The 23998-nt window shown below is 44.0% G+C and overlaps 1 protein-coding gene across 11 annotated transcripts in view; it reads left to right on the top strand.

The window, feature by feature from the left end:
• Positions 1–23998, top strand: part of YAP1 (Yes1 associated transcriptional regulator) — a 104632-nt gene that overhangs the window by 56681 nt on the left and 23953 nt on the right. For 7 of the 11 annotated variants that reach the window (XM_040340198.1, XM_040340197.1, XM_040340201.1 and 4 more), the window contains 2 exons: positions 8887–8999; positions 20198–20311. In XM_040340198.1, the coding sequence (XP_040196132.1) occupies positions 8887–8999; positions 20198–20311 (227 nt within the window). The remainder of the gene's footprint in view (positions 1–8886; positions 9000–20197; positions 20312–23998) is intronic. The other 4 variants (XM_040340202.1, XM_040340205.1, XM_040340208.1 and 1 more) reach the window with 1 other exon arrangement.

Below are 23998 nucleotides of genomic sequence, written 5' to 3' on the forward strand. Positions count from 1 at the left end.
TTCCGGAGTATAAGACGACTTTCTGCATGCAAAAAAATGCATCCAAAGTCGGGGGTCGTCTTATACGCCGGGTACGGTCTCCAGGCTGCGAGAGCGTCCATGATTTAAAAGACGATCCTTCTCCTCAGTGTGTTCTGTGATAGGCGGAACACAAATCTTCCCAGTAGCGCCTCTGTTCTGTGTTCCGCCTATCACAGATGCCTTCTCATCCTCGGACGAGATGAGAAGACGTCCGTGATAGGCGGAACCGAGACACTGCTGGGAAGTTTTGTGTTCCGCCTAACACAGGACAGTCTGAGGAGAAGGAGCGTCTTTTTTAAATCATTGACGCGCAGCACAGAGACTGTCACCGCACCGCCTGAAGTCTATCCAGAAAAAAAGTGAGTGATGGCACTGTTTGCAGTGATTGCACTGGGGGGCAAGCTCGGGCACAGAGAAGGGGCAAGTAATGTAATGGCACAGTGAGATTTGAAAAAGCCTGTTTCTGTCAGCGGTTCTGGCTACCCCTCAGCTTCCAGAAAGACTAGTAAGAAGGGGGTAGTCTTATACAGTGAGTATATCCCAAAACCAAAATTTTTCCTGGAAAATTAGGGGGTCGTCTTATACGCTCAGTCGTCTTATACGCCGGAAAATACGGTACTTTACTGTTCTTTTTAAAAAAAAAAAAAAAAATTTGGACTTTAGGTGGTTAAACTTCCTGCATTTAAAAACAACTTTGCTCCAAGAAGGAAGTTGGTTACAATGTTTCATGTTAAGAACTTGGCAGACTGCCCAGATTACACACACACACACACACACACACACACACACACACACACACACATTCTTTTATCCCTTTGATCTAAGAAGGAAGCATTAGTTACAATGTTTCCTGTTAAGAACTTGGCACACTGCCCGGATATTTTCTTTTGACAGCTGAGTCTCTCCACTTGTTATATGAAAGAATCTTCAAACTCTGCATTGGAGATCGTCAGCGGGGTTGAATCAAGATTTTTTAACGATTAATTGTGCAGCTCTAGTAGCTTGGTATGCATTTTTTGGTTATGCACTTTTGCCACTTTAGAGATCAATTCTTTCCCGGTGAAGCTGGTCTGTGTTTTGGTTAATATGGTTATTGCAGAAATGTTAGTCCTGCGGTGTGGGCATCCCCAGTAAATGTACAGCTATGCAGCACACTGAGGTCTGTAGGAGGAGGAAGCAGATCATGTCACTCCTTTATTCCCACCTTTTCACCTAAAGCTCATTTTTGTGTCTGTATCCATGACTGTGCTCAGGACTAGCAGGGCAATAAGTGCTGGAGATCTGTAACTGCAGGGAAGCCATCCATTGGCGTCACGAGGAAATCAGGCGTCAAGGCTTTCCAAGCTGGTCTCTGTGACCTTCACAGGGGGCCTCTCAAAAGGAGAGCTGTTCCTCTGGTGCGCTAATAGCAGGGAGGTCAGCGCTGGCTTTGTTCAGCAGAGTAGAAAAGAAAAGCAACAAAGAGCAAATGGTTTGCTTCATGTAAGCAGTCGCTGAGTCAGATCCTCTGGGGACCCCTGAGGAGTCTGTGCTGGAATGGCCAGCAACATGTGGCATGCTCTGCTCCCTCCAGCACTGCCGTCATAACATCAAATATAATAGTGATGTAATGGAGTGCGGAGAGCTTTTTATGTAGTACAGTTCTGCCTGCATATGTGTAACTATTATGTCATGCACATCGTCTGTCACACATTTTCACCCCTTGAAGCAGACTTTAATGTCCGGGTGTACCCTCTCAATCATGATAAATAGTCACTTTAAAGTGGGGGGAGGGAGAAACACACACAAAGAAAAAAAACTGTGGGGAAAATGTTATTTGGCATACCAGCTTATTGGATGACATTGCAATCCTTTCCACAAGATCCCAGCAAATGCGTCCTCACCAAATCTAGTGAGAAGAATCTCCAGCACCGTGCAGGGACATCTTGCAAGACTTGAGATACTCCAGAAACTCTCTGGAAGGATAGAGACGTCACCCACAGCAGGCGGGAGTCAGGATAAAGTATGTTTAATAATATATCAATCTCTGCGCAAAAGTGTCGGCAAGCTTGGACACGCTGCCTTTTTACCCACAGCTAAAATATTGCCAAATATGACTTGTATCGGTCAATCATATCACATTAATGCAGGGCTTGACAAATTTGCTTTGAATCTACGAGCCAGCTTAAAAAAATGATATGGGTGGGACATAGAATATGTTCTTGAAGTTGAACTTCTCCTGTAACACTTTCACGGCCAGAGACTTTTTTGCATTTTTTTTTTGCACACATTTAAAAAAACAAATTTTGGGCCTAAAGTATATGTGTGTGTATGTATATATGTATATATATATATATATATATATATATATATGTGTATGTATGTATGTGTGTGTGTGTGTGTGTGTGTGTGTGTGTGTGTGTGTATATGTATATATATATATATATATATATATATATTTCGCCAAGAACTGAGCCACCAAATTCCGCTCGGTTCTCTCACCTCCCGTAGCAGAGAGCCGCTGCCTGTCAATCAGCAGCTCTCCTGCTCTGCTCCTCCACGCTCACTGGAGTGCTGAGCTGTCGAGGGGTGGGGAGCTGAGACTCCCATTAGTCCAGGCACCGCGTCATCCAGAGTTGGGATGACGCGGTGCATAGACTGATCTTGGTGACGTCAGCATAGAGCGGACTTCGGACTGCTCTCTGCTGAAAACTGGTTACAGGAGTGCAAAACGACTTGCACTCTTGTGATCCATAGGAGAAGCCCAGCCAAATGAGCTCAGGCTGGACTTCTCCTTTTTTTATTTTCCATAGATGATGCTTTATAGGTAATCAATTTAGCTTTATGAAAGGTCTGGTACTAGAATTATTGCTCTCATTCCATTGTGCTCGGCGATATGCAACGTAATCAATGTTTTTAGATGTCGCTTCCGGGTCAACAGGAAGGGTAGGAGAGCGGACACGCGTCGGCTTCCCTCTACCCGGCGGCACTTGCTATGGCGGTCTTGGGCCAGCAGATGGGTAAGCGGAGCCTGGGATACATAGCGGGGGAAGCACACGGGATGTAGGGGACCATTCAGGCTGCAGCCCAGGTGCCAGGGTGAAACTTCTGGTCGCCCTGTCATCTGGGGTTTGTCGAGCCCTGCATTAATGAATACTAAATCCCATGAAATTGATAAACTAGTACAATAGAATTATAAAATAAGGTTACAAATTGTGAAAATGGTCTCTTTTAAATGAGTGCCTCAAATTATGACTCTAGAAACAGACAAACTCTTCATTCAATCAATGACTCTCTTAAATGTTAAATATGTCTCTAATAATCCATTGTGCATGAAAATCCACCACATGAGATCCTCTTCCTTTTTTTCAATTTGTGTTCAGCGCAGTTTGTTATCCAATGTGCAAAGAACCCCCTCCTCAGTGTTCTCATTGTATGCTCACCTGATGACTAGACCACTAAATCCTAGTAGGTATGACGGTGCTCAAACCTAACTCCAATAGTGGTACCATACGTGGCCAGGTATTCCTGCACATCCAACTTGAAATCATTTCCTTATGGTCTGGTTTAACGTCGCATATCACCTCCAATATTAAGATTCTAGTGTTCTGTGTATCTCCTTTAAAAAAAAAAATAATAAAAAGCCCAGCTGTTCAAAAATGGATAAAAACAAATCTGTCCAACTGCCAATCTGCTCACATTCACAGCCAAGGGGTTCTGTCACATACATATGCCGGTATTTAAACACAACCTGAGTGCTCTGACGGCTCAGGAAATGCATGATGGCACAGGGGTGTGTGGCTATGCCCGCACGTGTTGCGCTACCAAAAGCGGGGCTTAATCCGAGGATAGTGAACGCCCGTTACAGCAGGCAGGGAAGGAATCCTCTCCCCGCACCCACTGTGAGATTTCAAAAACCGTGGGGCTTCGCCCATACTGCCACCTCAATCGTTCGCAGGAAATGAGAGTAAGGCCCCTTTCACACTGGGGCAGTTTGCAGGCGCTATTGCGCTAAAAATAGCGCCTGCAAACAGACCCTAAACAGTGGATGCTCTTTCTCCAGTGCGCTAGCAGGGCCGCTCCAAAAGTCCTTTTAGCAGCATCTTAGGAGCAGTGTGTTTACCGCTCCTCCACTGCTCATTCACATTAAAATCAATGGTATACCGCTGGCAATGCGCCTCTGCAGAGGCACATTGCTGGCGGTATTGACCCTTTTTTAGCCACTAGCGGGGGTTAAAACCGCACCGCTAGCGGCCGAATACAACCGCAATTCCGACGGTATAGCGCCGCTAAAAATAGCGGTGCTTTACCCAGGGCTGTGGAGTTGGTAGATGAATGTTTCGACTCCTAAATGTTTCGACAATCTAAATTTAGTAGGAGTTGGAGTCGGTGCATTGTTTGCTGACTCCGACTCCAGGTACCCAAAATTTCCTCCGACTTCACAGCCCTGGCTTTACCGCCACTGCACCTCTCGCCCCAGTGTGAAAGGGGCCTTAATGAGAGAACTACATGCACTGTCTGTCACTGCGGCAGACGTTAAAGGTCTCGATGAACTGTAAGGATGCCTAGTTCATTGTCACTTCCCACAGCTTTTTAACAATCCGTACACAGGTACAGGCAAAATGCTGTAGCAAGTGTCTGCAGGAGAATGATATTGCGCCCATCGATCGTGGGTACAATGTTCTGCAGGCTCCTGAGAATGCTAAATGCACTTTTTATCCTTTGTGTTGTACACAGTATATTGCTGTCAGTTTCAACTGTGTGTGCATGTATGATGTGTATATTCTAATATTGCCATTTTATATAAAATATTTTTTACATTAGAGGATAAACCAATTAAAATTTTGGTTGCTTGTGCAAAATTTAGGTAAAGTGGTCCTTTTATGATGAAACCATTGGATTTCTCCGTATGAGAACACTCCAAGCAAAGAGTTGGGGAGACGTCACTTTTCGGGGGCTGAGCAGAAAATCTGAGTACTATGGGCCAGATTCTCAAAGGGCTTACGACGGCGCAACGCCATTTGCGCCGTCGTAAGTCCTAATCTGGCCCGGCGTATCTATGCGACTGATTCTTAGAATCAGTTACGCATAGATATCCATTAGATCTGACAGGCGTAAGGCTCTTACGCTGTCAGATCTTGGATGCATTTTTTTTCCCGCCGCTAGGTGTCGCCGACGTGGTTTCCCCGTCTATGCAAATTAGCTATTTACGCGAGATTCCCGAACGTACCCGCGGTCGACGCAGTGAATTTACGACGTTTAACGTAGCTTTTGCGACGTGTAAAGTTGCCCCTGCTATATGAGGGGCAACCAATGTTAAGTATGGCGGTCGTTCCCGCGTTGAAATTTAAAAAAGTACGTCGTTTGCGTAAGTCGTCCGTGAATGGCGCTGGACGCCATTTACGTTTAACGTCGAAACCAGTGACGTCCTTGCGACGTCATTTAGCGCAATGCACGTCGGGAAATTTTAAGGACGGCGCATGCACAGTACGATCGGCGCGGGAACGCGCCTAATTTAAATGATCCACGCCCCCTACCTGGATCATTTTAATTAGGCGGGCTTGCGCCGGAGAATTTACGCTACGCCGCCGCAACTTTACAGGTAAGTGCTTTGTGAATCAAAGCAAAAGTAAAACTTGCGGCCGCGTAACGTAAACGAGATACGTTACGCCCGCATAGTTTAATGCCGATCTACGAGAATCTGGCCCTTAGTTTGCAGTTCTACACACAAGGTTCACTGGTTCCCGTGTAGACATGGTTGATGGCGCTGCATGCTGGAACATGTTACGTCATGGAGACAATATGTTCTGCACAGGGGTTGTTGAGTTCCATATGAAGGGCTTGCCTGTGCTTTGTACTGCATAGAACATAAAGCTGCTGTGAAGGAGCCCTTCCATTAGTACATGGCCTTAGTCCTGAACACCCCATAGGCAGTGGTGTTGGTTTGTGAGCACAGTGACTCATTCTGGGCCGGTGTTTACTCCATATGTTTAGCTGTGTGTGTCCACAGAGTCGCTTTGTCCCAGGAGTGAGGGCAGGGATAAGGAAGCTTTTATTTACTAGGTCAATATTGGAAGTTTTTTTTTTTTTTTAATAGTATACCTTCAAAACTGGATGTGTTGCTCACCCATCGTGAACAAGGAAGCTATTTAAGGTGACCAGGCCTGTGATTCATCGCCCCATAATCCTTATATTTTCAGAAGATGATCTGCTTCACGTAATTTTGTACAAAGCCCAGTTCTTGTCATTCCTGTCTTCTCTTTTTTTTTTTTTTTGGGGCTGTATGTTCTTGTCTCCCAGTGCCCTTCCCCAGTATGAGTGTGCTCTCCAACTAAAGTAACTGGTGGGCTGGGGGGGAATCCAGGGCCGATCCGCCCTATAGGCTCACTATGCAAGGCGCTTGGGGCCCCGCAAAGCTGCGAAGGGCCCCCCAAATTACTAGAGGCCCCGCCTGGTGAGAAGTCACTTTCGCCCCCCTCACCCCGCTTCTCAACTCGCTGGCTGCATGGGAGAAGAGGTAAGAAGTCAGCACCCCCCGCTTCTCATTTTTAATGTGCCATGTCATTTTGCTTGGGGCCCCAGGAAGGTCAGGATCGGTACTGGGGGATCGGAATAACTTTAGGAGACTTAATTTAAGGCACATATAGCGTGTCTCTTGCTGAGATGGGAACACACCAAGTACATCCACTTTCTGCTATTGTCTGTTTCTTTTTTGTAAAACTGGTCAGGGGGTGAAGGACAGGGTTTGCATAGCTTGTACCCCAGCACCTCCTATTTCACTGGGGCTCACGTCTGTCCCGTCATCGGCATCTGTTTCTCATCAAGGCAATCGTCGTGATTTGGGTTCATCTTGTAACAATCTTTGTGTATGACCACCTATGTATGCCTTTCTGTTTGCTAAGAAGTTAATCAAATTTCTGAGGTTAAAGGGTTTGTAAAGGTAAAAGTTTTTTTACCTTAATGCATCCTATGCATTAAGGTAAAAAAACATCTGACAGCACCGCCCCCCCCCCCCACCGAGCCCCCGTTTTACTTACCTCACCGTTCGAAAGTCCTGGGCGCGTGCTTGTCATCCTGCTCGGTTCCCAGCCTGGCCGTTGATTGGCTAGGCTGGGCGGATTGATAGCAGCGCAGCCATAGGCTGGCGCTGCTGTCAATCACAGCGGATGACGCGGCGCGCCGGGGGGCGGGGCCGAGTGATACAGTCGGCGGCTATGGCCGCTGCTGTATCACGGGAGCGCGCTCGCAAAAGCTTTCCACCATGCGAGGGAGCTCGCATGAACGTGGAAAGCTTTTGCGAGGAGGAGCCGAGACAGCCGCCGAGGGACCCCAGAAGACACGGATCCAGGTCACTCTGTGCAAAACGATCTGCACAGTGGAGGTAAGTATAACATGTATGTTATTTAAAAAAAAAAAAAATTGTACCTTTAGTGTTCCTTTAAGGTGCATTTCTTGTGTGTGATAAATATTTGATGCTGTGATCTGTGCAGGTTATGGGAGGTAGCACTGCCTGGTACCGAGTTTCTTAAATTTGGCACAGATTCTAATTTTAAAGTGGTGCTAAACCCAGGAACCTGCATTCACTATATCCGGTCTCCCACAGTACATGGAAATGCAATTATTTTAGTAAATATAAACTGCTAAATATCTTTTCTCATCAGCAGTATAAAGCAGTCTTGTGATTTCTTTAAGTTCCTGGTGAAGCTTGTAGGAGTTTTTATACTGCAGGACCCCTGACCCTCTGTGTGGACCGTGCTGATTGGCCCTGTGCTGCACTCTCCCAAAAAAAACCTCTAGCAATACATGCCAAACTGAGCATGTGCAGTCCGACTCCAAAGGATCTGGACTTGTGCAGGGGGACAGTGCAGGGAGGGAAGAATCAGAAGACAGGATCAAACAGCCTTTTTTTTTTAACTCCTTTAGGTTCCACAGTAAGTATACTTTACTGCATATACAGACTGACTTTACTGTTGTGGGTTTAGTAACACTTAGGGCTCTTTCACACAGAGCGGATCCGTATTGATCCGCTCCGTTAGCCCGTTTGGCTCAGCGGGGATTCCTCCGTTAATCCCCGCTGAGCTGTCGGCGGACAGGGCGGTCCCCGCTCAACAGTGCAGAGACCGCGCTGTCTCTCCTCCGCTCTCCCCTATGGGGAATCGGATGACTACGGACCGTGTGTCCGCATTCATCCGATCCGTTCCGCCGGACGGAAGAAAAATAGGGTTTTCTTCCGTCCGCAAAAGCGGATCTTTGCGGACGCGGATGTTTGCGGATGTTTGCGGACGTTAGTGGATGCATCATCCGCTAACGTCTGCAATCCCATAGGGATACATTACAAGTCCGTAAACGAACTTGTAATAAACGGACCGTTTGTCCGTGTGTGTGAAAGGGCCCTTAAACTTACTGACAGCGAGTTCATTTTTTGTTTCATTTGGTGACGATCACTTTTGCAGTGTTCCACCTATTTTTAGATTTATACCTGGAAGAGAATGGGATCTTGCCTATTCAAAGATACTTTGAGAACAGAACGCATTCTGACTTTTGTGCCGCGTGTTCTCTATATGTAGCACTTTCCCTTGTGGTCGGTTATTGTTGATGCTTAAAATTGATTTGAATTTGTATTTTAAGCTTGTTCTATCTGATCTTGAACAAGATGTCAATTTTGTTTTACACCTTTTGATATCAATTATATGTCTGCACTGGTCTGTTTGATAGTGTAGTGTCCCTGTATTTTATAGGGATATTTATCTTTGTTTTGTACCTTTTTGATAATGTTGTCTCTATCTGTGTGTACCCAACAAGAAAACCAATAAAAAAAAAAAAAAACTAGAATAGTTGTATTATGTTTATACCAAACCTAATGCTATGCTTTCTTTTTTCTTTTAGTCATATTGAACAGACCACAACATGGCAAGACCCTCGAAAAGCAATGTTGTCACAGATGAATGTCACTGCCCCCACCAGCCCTCCAGTGCAGCCAAACCTCATGAACCCAACAGGTTTGTAGGCACATCATTCTCACACTTTGTGTGTTTTTATTGTTTCTATTTGTAGAAAATAGACACTCTGCCGGTCCTCAAAGGTCATGTATTGTCCATGTTAAAGGCTTTGTTCGCTTTTTACATAAACTGGCCCATGCAGACAAGGGGCCCCAGTAGTCTAATGCCTGGGACACACATTCATTTTTTTTTTTTTTTCAAGCCAGTGCACAGAATGAAGAGTGAAGTACTAACGCAAGCAATGTTGGTGCAGCAATCTCTTCCGCTGTGCCTTTGTGTTCTGAGGGGCCGGCAGATATTTGGACCATGTGTACCCAGCTTAAGGGTACCTGCACATGGTACTGCTGGGAAATTCCTGCATTAAAACGCAAAGATGGGCTGTATAAAAATGCACGTATCTACATTTCTGCATATGCGTCTACAATTCTTCTAGCTTCTCTTGGTCGGTATCATGTATACAGATGTAAAATGCATGTGTAGCAATGCAGATTTTTGTAAGCCCACTCATATTTTTCCAAACTCTACAGTGCATTTTCCACTAGTGGGGCCCATTGTCTGCATAGGCTAGGTTATGTGAATGGATTTTCTTTTTTCTTGCCAGCTCTCTGCTTACTTGCACCTCTGTATTGCCTTTTGGATTATCCATAATTCATCTGGTGGTGGCCGTTGGTATTACAAGTTAAACAGCAATTCTAATGTAATTTTTCAATATTTTCATTGCCATCTTCTTCCCTCTAATTAGAACCCCCAAACATTATATATATTTTTATCCTAACACCCTAGAGAATAAAATGGCGATCGTTGCAATACTTTCTGTCATGCCGTATTTGCGCAGCGGTCTTACAAGCGCACTTTTTTGGGAAAAAATTACACTTTTTTTAATAAAAAAATAGACAACAGTAAAGTTATCCCCATTTTTTTTAATATCATGAAAGATAATGTTACGCCGAGTAAATTGATACCCAACATGTCACGCTTCAAAATTATGTCCGCTCGTGGAATGGCGACAAACTTTTACCCTTTAAAATCTCCATAGGCGACGTTTAAAAAAATTCTACAGGTTGCATGTTTTGAGTTACAGAGGAGGTCTAGGGCTAGAATTATTGCTCTCGCTCTACCAATCGCAGCGATACCTCACATGTGTGGTTTGAACACCGTTTACATACGTGGGCGCTGCTCACGTATGTGTTTGCTTCTGCGTGCAAGCTCGTCGGGACGGGCGCGTTTTCTGGCTCCTAACTTTTTTAGCTGGCTCCTAGATGCCAAGCAAATTTGTCAACCTCTGTACTAGGGCTAGTTTAGACAGGAGACCATTAACCTACCAGCATGTCTTTGGAGTGTGGGAGGAAACCCATGCAGGCGCAGAGAACCTGCCAACTCCAGGCAGGTAGTGCTGTGATTGGGATGTACTTCTTCCCTCACAGGGAGTTCTGTATAGGAAATGCTTTCGTTGCCAAGAATTGGGGGTGTAACCTGGATGGTTCTATCCCCACCTTAATCCTCCCTGTGTCTCACTCACTCTTTCATCAGCTCCTGTTTTATGAAACGCATCCATCTATTAAATGAGAAGTGTGAAAGCAGGACATAACTGGGAAGGTTCTTGCAGTGACTGTTTCTGCCCCTTATGCAAATATTGGAAAGAAACAAGATATACCTGGTGCTCAGATCCCAATAGCGTGTCCATGCATATAATCTACCAGGTGCTAAAGGGGTGTGTGACCACATATTAACACTAAAAATACTGGATGAACCCTCTGCACACTGCTATACCCTTTCAAGCAAACGTTGCAATAAAAATAATAGGGATATTTAGTTCACACCTATTGCAATACATGTTTAAGCCGGCCAACTGTGTCAAAGTAATCCCTCTCTTGCCACCGGGTAAAGGGGAATCGCTTTGACTTGGTTGTCCGGTGTTTCGTCGGATAAGGCGACCCGTCAGAACTTGTAACGGAAGTGACGTTCCGTCGCCGCCATCTGGCTACACCCGGCACTCCTCCATAGTAAGGATACACGGAGAAGGGTGAAAGCGGACATCTTGTTGCACCCACTGTGCTTTTGCATTTGACACTTGTATTTAACAGTAAAGTGAGTTTATATACTGAAATCCAGTACTTGGAACTCTGACTGTTATGATGTTGATTTTTTAAAAGCAGCGGCAAGCCTGCTCATCTCGCAGGTTTGCTAATCTGATAGAAGTTCGCTGATTTTGAAAGTCAACATCTAACTAGTCACACGGCCTTCTAAGTACTATTATAAACTCACTCTCCTGTTAAAAATAAGTGTAAAATGCAAAAGTCTGGTGAGTGGAACAAGATGTCCCCTTTCCTCCTCCTCAGTGTATCCTTACTATGGAGGAGTGCGGGGTGTAGCAAGATGGTGGCGACAGAGCGTCACTCCCATTACAAATTCTGACGGGTTGCTGAATCTGACGAAACACTGGCTTAAATATGTATTGCAACATGTGTGAACTAAATAGCTCTGTTTTTGCAAAAAAAAAAGTGTGCTTGAAAGGGTTCAGTATTTTTATCCAAATATTAGACCCACTAAGGCATGGGTCTTCAAACTACGGCCCTTCAGTTGTTCAGGAACTACAATTCCCATAATGCCTAGTCATGTCTGTGAATGTCAGTGTGTTACAATGCCTCATGGGATGTGTAGTTCCACAACAGCTGTAGGGTCGTAGTTTGAGGATCCCTGCACTAAGGGGTAGGTGTGGAAAGCCTGGGATCTCTGGGCAGTGAAGCTAGCAATGCTGAAACCATGAGACACTGGAGAATCCCGGGACCTACATTGTGCTTTCACAGCAGCTTGGACATCTTCTGGATCAGGGATATGCAATTAGCGGACCTCCAGATGTTGCAGAACTACAAATCCCATGAGGCATAGCAAGACTCTGACAGCCACATGCATAACACTCAGAGGCAGAAGCATGATGGGACTTGTAGTTTTGCAACAGCTGGAGGTCCGCTAATTGCATATCCCTAGATAAATCATTAAACACGTACGTACACACACTCTCATGCATCCATGCCCTGTTTTAACTTGGGTTCAGTTAAAAAAAATATATATATATATATATATATATATTATATATAATCTGCTTTAACACAAGTATTCAGCAGCCCGCTTGCTTCGGACCCTGTGTCCAAATCCTATTCTGCAGCTAGGCACTAGTACAGGCTGAATGAAGACTATGCTGCTGTTGACTCTTATGATTCAGCGTTGCTGTAGGCATAAGTTTAGGTCACGTGGCCCAGGATGCCACAGGATTCTCTGCCTTGTGGGGGACAGACAAGTTGGTTTAAAGCTGACCCAAGTTTGGATCCTCTTTAATTCCCACTGGTGAAGAATTGCCATGCCCATGGTAGGCCATAGTGCCAGTCCTAAATGCATGTCGGCTCTTATTTACTCATGGTGTGCCATACAGACCTGTTTGCAGAGATGTTTTACTTTGCACATGAAATGTATGTTTGCAGTGAAATCTCTCCATGACCTCCGGCAAAGGTTGTAAAAAAAAAATCCCTGCTTAAAGTTCACTTTCTAATTTAGAGAAAACCACTTGGTTTCAGATGACAGCCACAGTTTCAGTCGGGGGTTGTGAGCATTTCTTGACTCCTCTGCTTGGTTTTATCTCCTTCCTTAGAGAGCCCCCCCCCCCCCCCCAAGACCAGGCCTTTTTCTGCAATACGGCACTGCGTTACTTTAACTGACAATTGCGTGGTCATGCAACGCTGTACCTAAACAACATTTTTGCTTTTTCTCCCCACAAATAGTTTTCTATTGGTGGTATTCAATCACCACTGTGTTTTTTTTTGCGCTATAAAAAGACAGATCAATATCTTTTACTTTTCTGCTATAAAAACCTATCCAATAAAAATGTAATTTCTTTAAGTCAATGTGTATTTTGCTACATGTTTTTGGTAAGAAAAATCCCATTAAGCGTACATTGGCTTTGCGCAAAAGTTATAGCATCTACAAACTATAGGATATGTATGTGTGTGTGTGTGTGTGTGTGTGTGTGTATGTATGTAATATATATATATATATATATATATATATATATATATATATATATATATATACACATATACACACACACACACATATATAATGTGTGTGTGTATATATATATATATATATATATATATATATATATATATATATATATATATATATATATATATATATATATATATATATATATATATATATATATATATATATATATATATATATATATATATATATATATAAAAAACATTTCTTCTAGTAATGGTGGCTATCTGTGACTTAGTGGGGCTGCGATATTGCGGAAGACTTTTGGACCGTGACACGAATACAGTGATCACTGTACTAATGACACTGGCTGGGAAGGGGGTAAACGTCTATGACAATAAAAGGGTTAAATGTGTGCCTTGCCAGTGTTTTAGTATAAACAGTGTGTGGTTTTTTCACAAAGGCAAATAATGAATTTTTATTCCCTGCTTTGCAGGGAAATTCCATTACTTCCCCCACTGTCAGGACACGGCTCTGCCTGTAAATTCCAGACGATCGTCGGGTTCTATTGGTAATCCATTGGCCGGCACCCATTGAACGACATCTGCTGTGTTTTTAATCACAGCGCGCTTCCTACCCGGGAAAGTGCCAGATCACGTACCTAGTACTATACATGATCTGGTGCAGCAGAGCCGCCTTGCCGCCGTATATCGGTTCTATGGTCAGCAAGCAGTTAATCAGTACAGTTGTAATCCGGAAATACAATACATCACTTCCCAATTATTATTCTATCGTACAAATTTTTTTTCCTTCACTTTCTATGCAATTGTCACCAGAACAAATAGTGAGTTGTGCTGGGTACACGCAGGTTGTGTTTTTTTTTTTTTGTTTTTGTTTTTTCGTCCAGCCAGCTGGTTGAATGAAAAACTGACAAATTGCTGCATCAACATAAGTGGAGTGTCGCCATTGAGACGTTGTTTTCTGTGTTTTTCTTTTTTTGCGGCCTGTGTGGACCCTTAGGTGCTGTGTGCAGGCAGCCCAATGAAGTCTTTCAGGATGCAGCAGCTGCACAAACACAGCCGCTCATCCTAATGTGATCGGCATGTAGGTGTTTGGGCCCCCAAAAGCACACGGTCTGCGTTCAGGCTGCACGCCTCTCATATTAGGATGAGCGGCTGTGTTTGTGCATCTGCTGCGTCTCATCAGACTTCAATAGGCTGCCTTATGCAGCACCTAGAGTCCAGACAAGCTGGGAAAAAAAGGTCTGTTCACAGTATGTAGCCCTCAGTACCCGTGTGAAGGAGTACCCTTATTTTCGCTGGAGAGGGGAAAATGTTGGCGATCTACAAATATCTCAATGGGGATCCCAGCATAAGAAACAAACTATTGGGCCCCAGGGAGTGTGAAAAGACACGGGGCCACACAATGAGACTGGAGGAGAAGCGGTTTAACGTTAAACTGTGTTGGGGGTTCTTCACGGTTGGGGCACTGTTGGAACTCTCCTTCGCAATTGGTGGTGGCTGTGGGGAGTATGGATATTCTTAAGACTTAAAGGGGTTGTAAAGGTTTTGTTTTTTTTATTTTCTAAAATGGGTTCCTTTAAGCTAGTGCATTGTTGGTTCACTTACCTTTTATTCCATAAATTTCTCTTCTAAATGTTTTTTTTTCTTTGTCTGAATTTCACACTTCCTGTTTCTCCTCAGTAAGCTGTTCTGGCTGACTAACCCCCAGCCAGATGGGGACAAGCTTACTGAAAACAAACAGGAAGTGAGAAATTCAGACAAAGAGAAAAATAACATTTAGAAAGGAAATCAAAGGAAAAGGTAAGTGAACCAGCAATGCACTAGCTTAAGAGCCGGTTCACACAGGCGTGACTTGACAAGTCGCTCTCCGTTCTGTACTATGGAACCGTTCCAATATGAGCGACTCAAGTCGCTCCGACTTGGAAAAAGGTTCCTGTACTACTTTGGGACGACTTGAGGGCGACTAGCATTGACTTCAATACAAAAGTCATTTTGCAAGTCACCTCTGAAGTTGCGGGCAGATCGCCTTGCCGGCTTGGCATGGTGTGAACCGGCTCTAAAGGAACCTATTTAGAAAATAAAAAACAAACCTTTACAGCCCCTTATTCCTCGTACACACGGTACGATTGTTGGCCAACCGAGCATCTGATTTTTGTCAAAAGAGCGAATGCCAGGATCTTGTCTTGCATACTAATGGTACGCAATTGTTGTAACACAAAACTAGTGATGTACTAAGAAGAATTTCAGCTCTTGAGCGCCACCCTTTGGGCCCCTTCTGCTATTTTCATGTTTGAGCATTGATTCCGAGCATGCGTGTTTGTACTTTCAACTTTTGTGTGACTGATTTGTGTACTGACCATCAGAAAATCTGACGTCAAACTGTTTTTTCCCCCTAAAAAATGTACTAGCCTGTCATCCAACATTTGTTGGTGGTAAGTTGGACAACAATTGTCAAAAGGCGCGCAAGAACGGTAAGATTGTCGGTCAACGGATAATCCCCTGCCAACAATCGAAGCGTGTGTATGAGGGTTTAGTTGTACATCTTAAAGGACTCAACATACAGGGATATGGGAAATCATTATAGACCCTGATACACCTACACAGGTTGAACTGGATGGACTGTTGTCTTTTTTCAGCCTTACCGACTATGTAACTATATTCAACTATGTAAGGGGGTACCTTACTGTCCCAGGCCCATCCGCTTCATTGATTTACAGATCTTTCAATCATGGAGGCTCAGCATCACAGGTGGGTGTTACTTGGGACAGCCTGCATGCAACTACCCACTCCTCCTCCAGACGCACATCCTCCCATCAAAGTATTTTTTTTTTTTCAGAACTACTCCCAAGAGTCGGCCCACTGCTTGCATTAGGGTTGAGGGCTCTTGAGAGGAGCACTGAAAAATGGGGTGCGGTGATGTTTTAAGGAAGCCATGTACAGCACCCTGGCAGCCCCCTCCGCTTACCATGATGTTCCTGCATTTCACTGAGAAGCACAGAGACCCAGTGATATCACAAGATCTAAAATCAAGTATGTCATAATAAATGGAAAGGTGTGTTGAGGGCAAAATGAGGAACCAGGGCAGGCAAAATATACACAGGTGAGATTTTAGCTTTAGCCTAGGTTCCCATTGGAGCGATTTGTCATGCGATTTGAGAGATCAAATCACGACAAGTCACAGCCTATTAGCGGCAACGGTACTGTTCCAATCGGTGCAACACCGATTTTATGGCGCCGCACTGATTTGCAAAAGTAGTTCCTGCACTACTTTTGATGATCTCAGGTGCGACTTCGACATCCTGTGTATGAAGCGAGACAGATGTCTATCAAGTAGCGCGATTTTAAAGTAACATCAATGTGAACCAGGGCTCAAGCATACTTTATGCACTGACTATTGGTAATCCTGAATTATGCTTTGTGCGGTTGCATGTTAATGAACCCAATGCCTCTAGGGCAGTGATGGGGAACCTTGGCACCCCAGAGGTTTTGGAACTACATTTCCCATGATGCTCATGCACTCTGCAGTGTAGTGGAGCATTATGGGAAATGGTTGCATGTTAATGATCCCCATGCCTCTAGGGCAGTGTTTCCCAACTCCAGTCCTCAAGGCACACCAACAGGTCATGTTTTCAGGATTTCCCTCAGATGAAACGGCTGTGGTAATTACTAAGGCAGTGAAACTGATCAAATCACCTGTGCAAAATAATGGAAAGCCTGAAAACATGATCTGTTGGTGTGCCTTGAGGACTGGAGTTGGGAAACACTGCTCTAGGGCAATGATGGTGAACCTTGGCACCCCAGAGGTTTTGGAACTACATTTCCCATTATGCTCATGCACTCTGCAGTGTAGTGGAGCATTATGGGAAATGTAGTTCCAAAACATCTGGGGTGCCAAGGTTCGCAATCACTGCTCTAGGGGGTCATTATATTAGAGATTTCTGGGAAATATTCTCTTTGGTGAGCAGGCCTGTGTGCAGTGCTGTAAGCCCCCAGGACCCCCTTGTAGCTCATGTAATGAGTAAAGTTACTCCCCCATAGGCTTATTCAATAAACAGGAGGAGGCAACACATAGCAACCAATCGGAATTTACCTTTCATTAGTATGGTTTACATCTCATAGATTTTCTGTGGGTTATTACACCTCTCAGCCAGTACTGTGCTTTGTGTTGCTTTCCTAAATAAGGCCAACAATAGGAGAGATAGATATATATATCTATATCTAATTTTAGCAGCTGAAGGGAACATTTCTTAATAGGTAAAGCGAGCGACCATCTTCCAAATTATTTCTATTCCAGGTTTGTAAATAAATCAAGGAAGCTGGTTGGTTGCTAGGAACAATAGGTTACTTTTACCTTTACCACACTTTTCAAACATCAGGCCTGGAGCAATTATCGAATACCTCTCCCACGCAGACCTGAATCTACCAGCTGAGCTTTGCAGTCATTTTTTTTTTTTTTTTTTATTGCATTCCTTGTTTAGTCGCACTCCAAAAATCCTACACATGTGTCCTGTCATGTAAAGCGTTTTGCAGAATTCTTTGCTACGTGCTTTTTTTTAACTTATTTCATCTTTGCTCGGTCTCTCCATTCCTCCTGGGTCAAACTTTATTTCCAACCTTAAGTCATACTAAAGTCTTATTTTTAAAGAAAAAAAGTTATACTTGTTTGCTCTGTGAAATGGTTTTGCACAGAGCATCCTGGATCCTCCTCTTCTCGGGTCCCTCTTCGACACTCCTGGCTTCTTCTTCCAGTTGAGTGCCCCCACAGCAAGCAGCTTGCTATGGGGGCACTCGAGCCGCAACTCCATGTGTTCATTCAGACACGGAGCCGTGGTTCGGCCCTGTCCCCCCTCTCTCCTGATTGGCTAACTCACTTTGACTGAGACCAATGGTGCTACTGCTGTGTCTCAGTCAATCAGGAGGGGAGACAGTTTAGGCACTTGATGGGGCTCAGGTGAGTATTAGGGGGGCTGCTACACAAGATTTTTTTATCTTAATGCATAGAATGCTATATGCAGTCCAAGTGATTGCATTTTAAATTGGTTGAAGGCTTCAACACTGTGTTTGTAGGACATCTCTAAATGCACATACGTGCATGTTATGATTTTAAATGGTATGAATTCACCTGCTTTTAGGTGCACTCAAAGTGGTTGTAAACCCTTACAGACCACTTTAACCTACAGGTAAGCCTAGATTAAGGCTTACCTGTAGGTTAAACAAATATCTACTAAGCCTACATGGTTTAGGAGATATTTTCATAAAAGACTGCACCGATGTCTACGACGCATACACGCCCTAGGCGGCGCAGGCGCACTGATCGCGCGGTCACTGACGGCTCCCGCGTGCATGCACAGGAGTGATGTCATTTCCGGGTATCGCTGTGATTGGCCGGAGCCGCGATACCCGGAAATCACTCGGGTATCATGGCGGAGGAGAGGAACGAGAGTTGCTTCGGGGGCTTCGATCTCAGGTAAGTAATTCATAATGAGCTATGCAATGCATACTAGCTCATTATGCCTTTCTCTTGCAGGGTTGTTTCTTTAAAAAAAAAAAGTTTTAGAGGGTTTACTTCCTCTTTAAGTGGTTTAGAAAAAAAAGATATATATGTAGGCCTGGTTCGCACCTATGCAGGTTGCAGTTGAGGCATATTCCAGATGCAATTTGCATTTTTTCAATACACGTTTTTGATCAATCTATGGAACCAAAAACACAACCTGCACTGGTCCCTGGCACTTTCCATAAAATACACAGATGTGAACGTGATCCATAGGAAACCATGTTCAATGGACTGCAAAACTGGGAAAAATGCATAGGTGTGTACCAGGCCTTAAGCTCAGGAGAAAATGACCTAGTAAGTATAAAGTTTGATAATCTCCCCTCCTGCCCCAATAACAATTTGATGACTGTCTTAAAAGATTCAAAACCATGATCAGGTGGCACACCAGACCTGAGCCGTCTTTTGTTTTCATTAGGAAGGGTCCTGCTTTGGGTGTCCACATCACTACCTGCGTAAAACGGACCCTTCCTGTTGGCTGTCCAATGGCTAGAGTTCTTTCAGGAGTCAGAGGATGAGTGATGTCAAGGCAAGGGGGCGCTGGAGGGGATGGGACAATGTGGGTGCCGCTGTAGCTCCGGATTAGTGATTGCAAGTGGCGCCCCAAGGGACCCGAGCAACAGACTTGGCTGAGTAGAACTGTTGTCACGAGGCAAGAAAGTAGAATGGGGGGGGGGGGGAAGGAGCTGAATTAGTTAGACTGGGGGTAATAATTTCCTGGAGATGAGGCCCCTATGAATGAGGGATAGATGTTTCTAATGCTCTTTGCTCAGAACTGGCTTTTCTTTTAACCACTTCAATACAGGACACTTTTACCCCCTTCCTACCCAGGCCAATTTTCAGCTATCAGCGCTGTCACACTTTGAATGACAATTGCGCGGTCGCGGAACACTACTCATGAAATGTTTATCATTTTGTTCACACAAATAGAGCTTTCTTTTAGTGGTATTTTATCATCTCTGGGGGTGTTTTTTATTTTTTTTTGCAAAATAAAGACTGGATTTTTTTTTTTTTTTTGTTACAAAATTTAGCAAATCTTTCTTCATGAATGTAGACCAAAATTGATTCTGCTACATTTCTTTATTGCATATTTAGGCTAGAGGAAAGTTAGAGGCCACAAACTATGGTATATGTCTGAAAATGGATCCCGATGTACTGACATCCCATCTCTATCTATTTTTTTAAAGCCCAAAAATGTCAGAACAGTTCAGATATCCCAGAGTTTACCTTTTAAATGAATTCCAGGTATGGATCAATGTAACTATGTATTTAAAAATACCTGGCCAATCTGGAAATCACTGAAATAGACACCACTACTCAAGTGATCTCCATGTGAATCTGGCTACCCTGAGCTGAACGGCTGCCCTGCTGCATTCTGAACGCAAGAGGTCGGCTACTTGGCACTCCCGGCATTCAGAAAATTGCTTTGCATCTTCTCGGTGAATACAAAGCTTTCTCTGATTGAACGAGGTGGAGAGTGTGACATCACTGCCATGCTTCGTCCAGTCAGAGAACGCTTTGCATTCATTCAGAAAGTGCTTTAGATATTCTTTAACAAATATTTTCATGCTTTGCCACAATGCAATAAGTTGGTGGTGGCTGTAAAATGTTTGTTTTTCTAATAGGTCCCTTACCAGATGGTTGGGAGCAGGCCATCACTCAAGAAGGAGAGATATACTACATAAACCACAAGAACAAGTCCACATCATGGCTTGACCCACGATTAGACCCACGATTTGGTAAGGAAGAATCTGGTTCTTTGTATGATTTCAAGTGCAAATATCAGAAATGTAATATACCTTCAGCCCTCTTTGCGGTGAATGTATGTGTGGTGATGGGTTTTTTCTTGTTTTTGTTTTTTAGATAAGAGTTGTGAGCAGTTAGGATCTCTGTCAGGTTTTCATTGCGGTGTCGCCACTAGGGAGAAATACTGGCCGAACCCTTTGCACACTGCTATATACTTTGTAGCAAACTTTTTAGTTCATGCATATTTCAGTACACGTTTAATCTGGACCGCCCTACGCACATATACTGCGGCAGGTTGGCCTTCCTGCACAGAATTTCATACCTGTAAGTGATTTTGCGCACTGGGTCTGCTGCGAGCCACTCCCGCTGTGATTGGACACAGCGGGAGCCAATCAGCGGGTCCGGCGTACACTGTCTGCTAGGACGCGCCAATCGTTCTCAGGAGAGGTAGACTGTTGTTTGACCTCTCCTATGTAAACAAGGCAGAATGCTGTTTTGTGAGAAGGGAAGATGGAGATCTTGTGTTCCTGCTAAGCAGTAACACAGATATGTCTTCCCCCAATCAAAGTACCCCCTAGGAGCACATTTAACCCTTTGAGCCACCCCCCCCCCCCCCCCCTTCCCTGCCAGTACCATTTATACTGCGACAGTGTTTTTGTTTTTTTTAATGGCACTGATCACTGTATTGGTGTCACTGGTCTCCAAAAAGTGTCACTTGGTATCAGATTTGTCCCCCGCAATGGTGCAGTCCCGCTAAAATTCGCTGCCATTACTAGTAAAAAAAATTCAATAAAAAAATATCCCATAGTTTGTTGATGTGATAACTTTTGCACAAGCCAATCAATATACGCTTATTGGGATTTTTTTTTACCAAAAATATGTAGCAGAATACACATTGGCCTAAATTGATAAAGAAATTAGATTATTCTTTTTTTACTGGAAATGTTTGAAGTAAAAAAAAAATTTTTTTTTTTTTTTTTTTTTCAAAACTGTCAAGTCTTTTTTGGTTTCTAGCGCAAAAAATGAAAAACCAGAGATGATCAAATACCACCAAAAGAAACCTCTATTTGTAGGAAAAAAAGGACATCAGTTTGTTTTTGGTACAGCTTCGCATGACCGTGCAAATGGTGCCGTATCGCAAAAAAATGGCCTGACCTTTCCGGGGCTGAGGTGGTTAAGCTGGCTAGCTGCATCAAAGCAATCTCTTATGGCCATTCCTGCTCTGCCAATGCTACGGTGGGCACAAATGCCAACATGGGGCATACAGACACAAGATAGGGGAGAGCTACTAGGTTCAGATCCAGTCCCTGACCTGCAATGCAACAAACAGCTTGCTATGGGGGCAGCCAAGCCCGAGCTCCTAGTGTCCATTCAGACAGAGCTGCTGTTCGGCCCTGCCCTCTCTCTCACCCGATTGGCTGGCTGACTTTGATTGAAAGTGGTAGGAGCCAATGGCGCCACTGCTGTGTTTCAGCCAATCGAGAGGGTGAGTTCCAGACAGCCAAGGCAATCGTGCAACATCGCTGGATAAAGATGGGTTCAGGTAAGTCTTGGGGGGCTGCTACACACAAGGATTTTATCTTCATGCATAGAATACATTAAGATAAAAAAAAACTTTTACCTTTACAACCACTTTAAGGCAGCCACATACACCTGAGCCATTTCTGAAGCACAACATTCAGATTTGTCGCATTCAGTGGTGCACATTAATGCCCGAGCATCGTGTTGCTTCAAGATTTTCACTCGAAGCTCCAAAAAGTACATGAATTTCATCAGTTGTTTTTGTTCCCTACAGATTTCAGTACGAAAAAAAAAAAAAAATGTAACTGTTTATAAGATGCCTTCTCTTAGTAACTAGCCTTCTATTGTCTATAACAAAAAAAAAAACACTCAAGACTGAAAGCGTGTGATAAAATGCTTGAATCGAGTGCGAATCGAGCCTTAGTGAGAACCTCTGACTTCATATAAGAGGAATTGATGCTTTAAGTAGCTAAAGAAATCCTATTGTAATCATATCCGCATTATTTGAATGAATCGAGACAGACCTTGAGGCCTCATTCACTCCATGCCTGCAGAAAAACTGACGCACAGATTTCATTTGCAGAGACACGAGGTTACATCAGTTTTCATGTGCGTTTTCAGTGAGTTTTATACACATTTCAGATTCCTGTCATGGGGGGGAAGAACACGGATGATACTAGTGTTTTGTGACCAGGGCCATATAGAACAATGTAATATATTTTGTGCCCCTGCAGAACACGTGCAGAAAAACCGACGTGTCTGCACATGGTGTGAGCGAGGCCTGGATGTCTATTTCATGGAAGAAGCTGTAAAAATATATAATGGGGAATTTTAGTACAGATTGTGTTACAGCCGATCTTAGTTCCCCAGAAGCGGAATTACTGTATGTAAATAGATCTAGTTTGTGCTGGTAGTGAGGATCTGTCAATGGTCAATCATTTGGTCGGCTCAGAGGCTCTCAGATCTTGACGGCCAATAGTCTGTGCAGTCCATTAAAGCAGTAGTAAACCCGCAGCAGCTTTTTTTTTGTACATACCTGAAAGGCATAATGAGCTAGTATGCGGTGCATGGTATACTAGCTCATTATGAAATACTTACCTTAGAACGAGGCGTAGGGAACTTACCTGGTCAATGCTAAGGGAGATGTCATCTTGCCTCAGCGTGTCTTCCGGGTATCGCCGCTCAAGCTATGAATAAGCACTAAAGTTTGGTGTGAAACACGTCAGATTTTTACCCAGTCTGCTGTGTGTGGCATGCTTTTTGTGTGTGTTTTTTTTTTTTTTTACACTAAAAGCAATTTATTTTTGGAGTGCGGCTGTCGAACGGTTTTCCTTCATTTTGCATCATTCCATGCATTGCCAGCACCCTTGGCTTTGGATCAGGTGAGGAGACTTTCTGATTAGTATCTTAGAGTGGTGATTCCTCTTTTCCATCACCGCTCCAGCAATGTGATTGGCTGGAGCGGCGATGTCGTAACTCCCGCGCATGCGTGCGGCAGACTTCTTTCCGGCAAGGTCCGGTGGCTGCCGGGCCTTTAGCTGAGGATCCCCGCTGCGCATGCGCCACTGCAATGAGCGGCTCATTGCAGGGGTATATCTCCTAAACTGTTTAGGTTTAGGAGATATTCTTTTTTTACCTACAGTTAAGCCTTATCATAGGCTTACCTGTAGGTAAGTGGTATTACAGAGTTTACTACCACTTTAAAGAGAAACGCCAATTTTGAGGGAAAAAAAACCTTCCCCTCTGGGTGATCTATGTACATTGCAAGGATTTTAAAGAGGAGTTCCTACTAAAATAAAAATATTAAGTCAGCAGCTACAAATACTGCAGCTGCTGATTTTTAATAATCGGACACTTGCCTGTCCCAGGGTCCAGTGATTGTGGCTTCACAGCCAAGCACACTCTGCACATGCGCGAGCTGTACTGCGCACCGTGATTGGCTGAGCAATCATCTGGGACCCCCCCCAAAAAAAATGACATGCCAAATGTGGCATGTCAGGGGGTCACCTTCCCTTAAAGCGGAAGTTCCATTATTGGGTGGCACTCCGCTTTAACAAACTTTGTTGCAGATTCCTACCTTATGTTCTGAAGAAATCCCTGTGCACTTATCTGTGCCCCTGTGGGAAAGTGAATGTAATGGGAGAGGAGTCAGCCCCTGC

The sequence above is a fragment of the Rana temporaria genome, chromosome 2 (assembly GCF_905171775.1).
Source record: "Rana temporaria chromosome 2, aRanTem1.1, whole genome shotgun sequence".
NCBI lineage: Eukaryota > Metazoa > Chordata > Amphibia > Anura > Ranidae > Rana > Rana temporaria.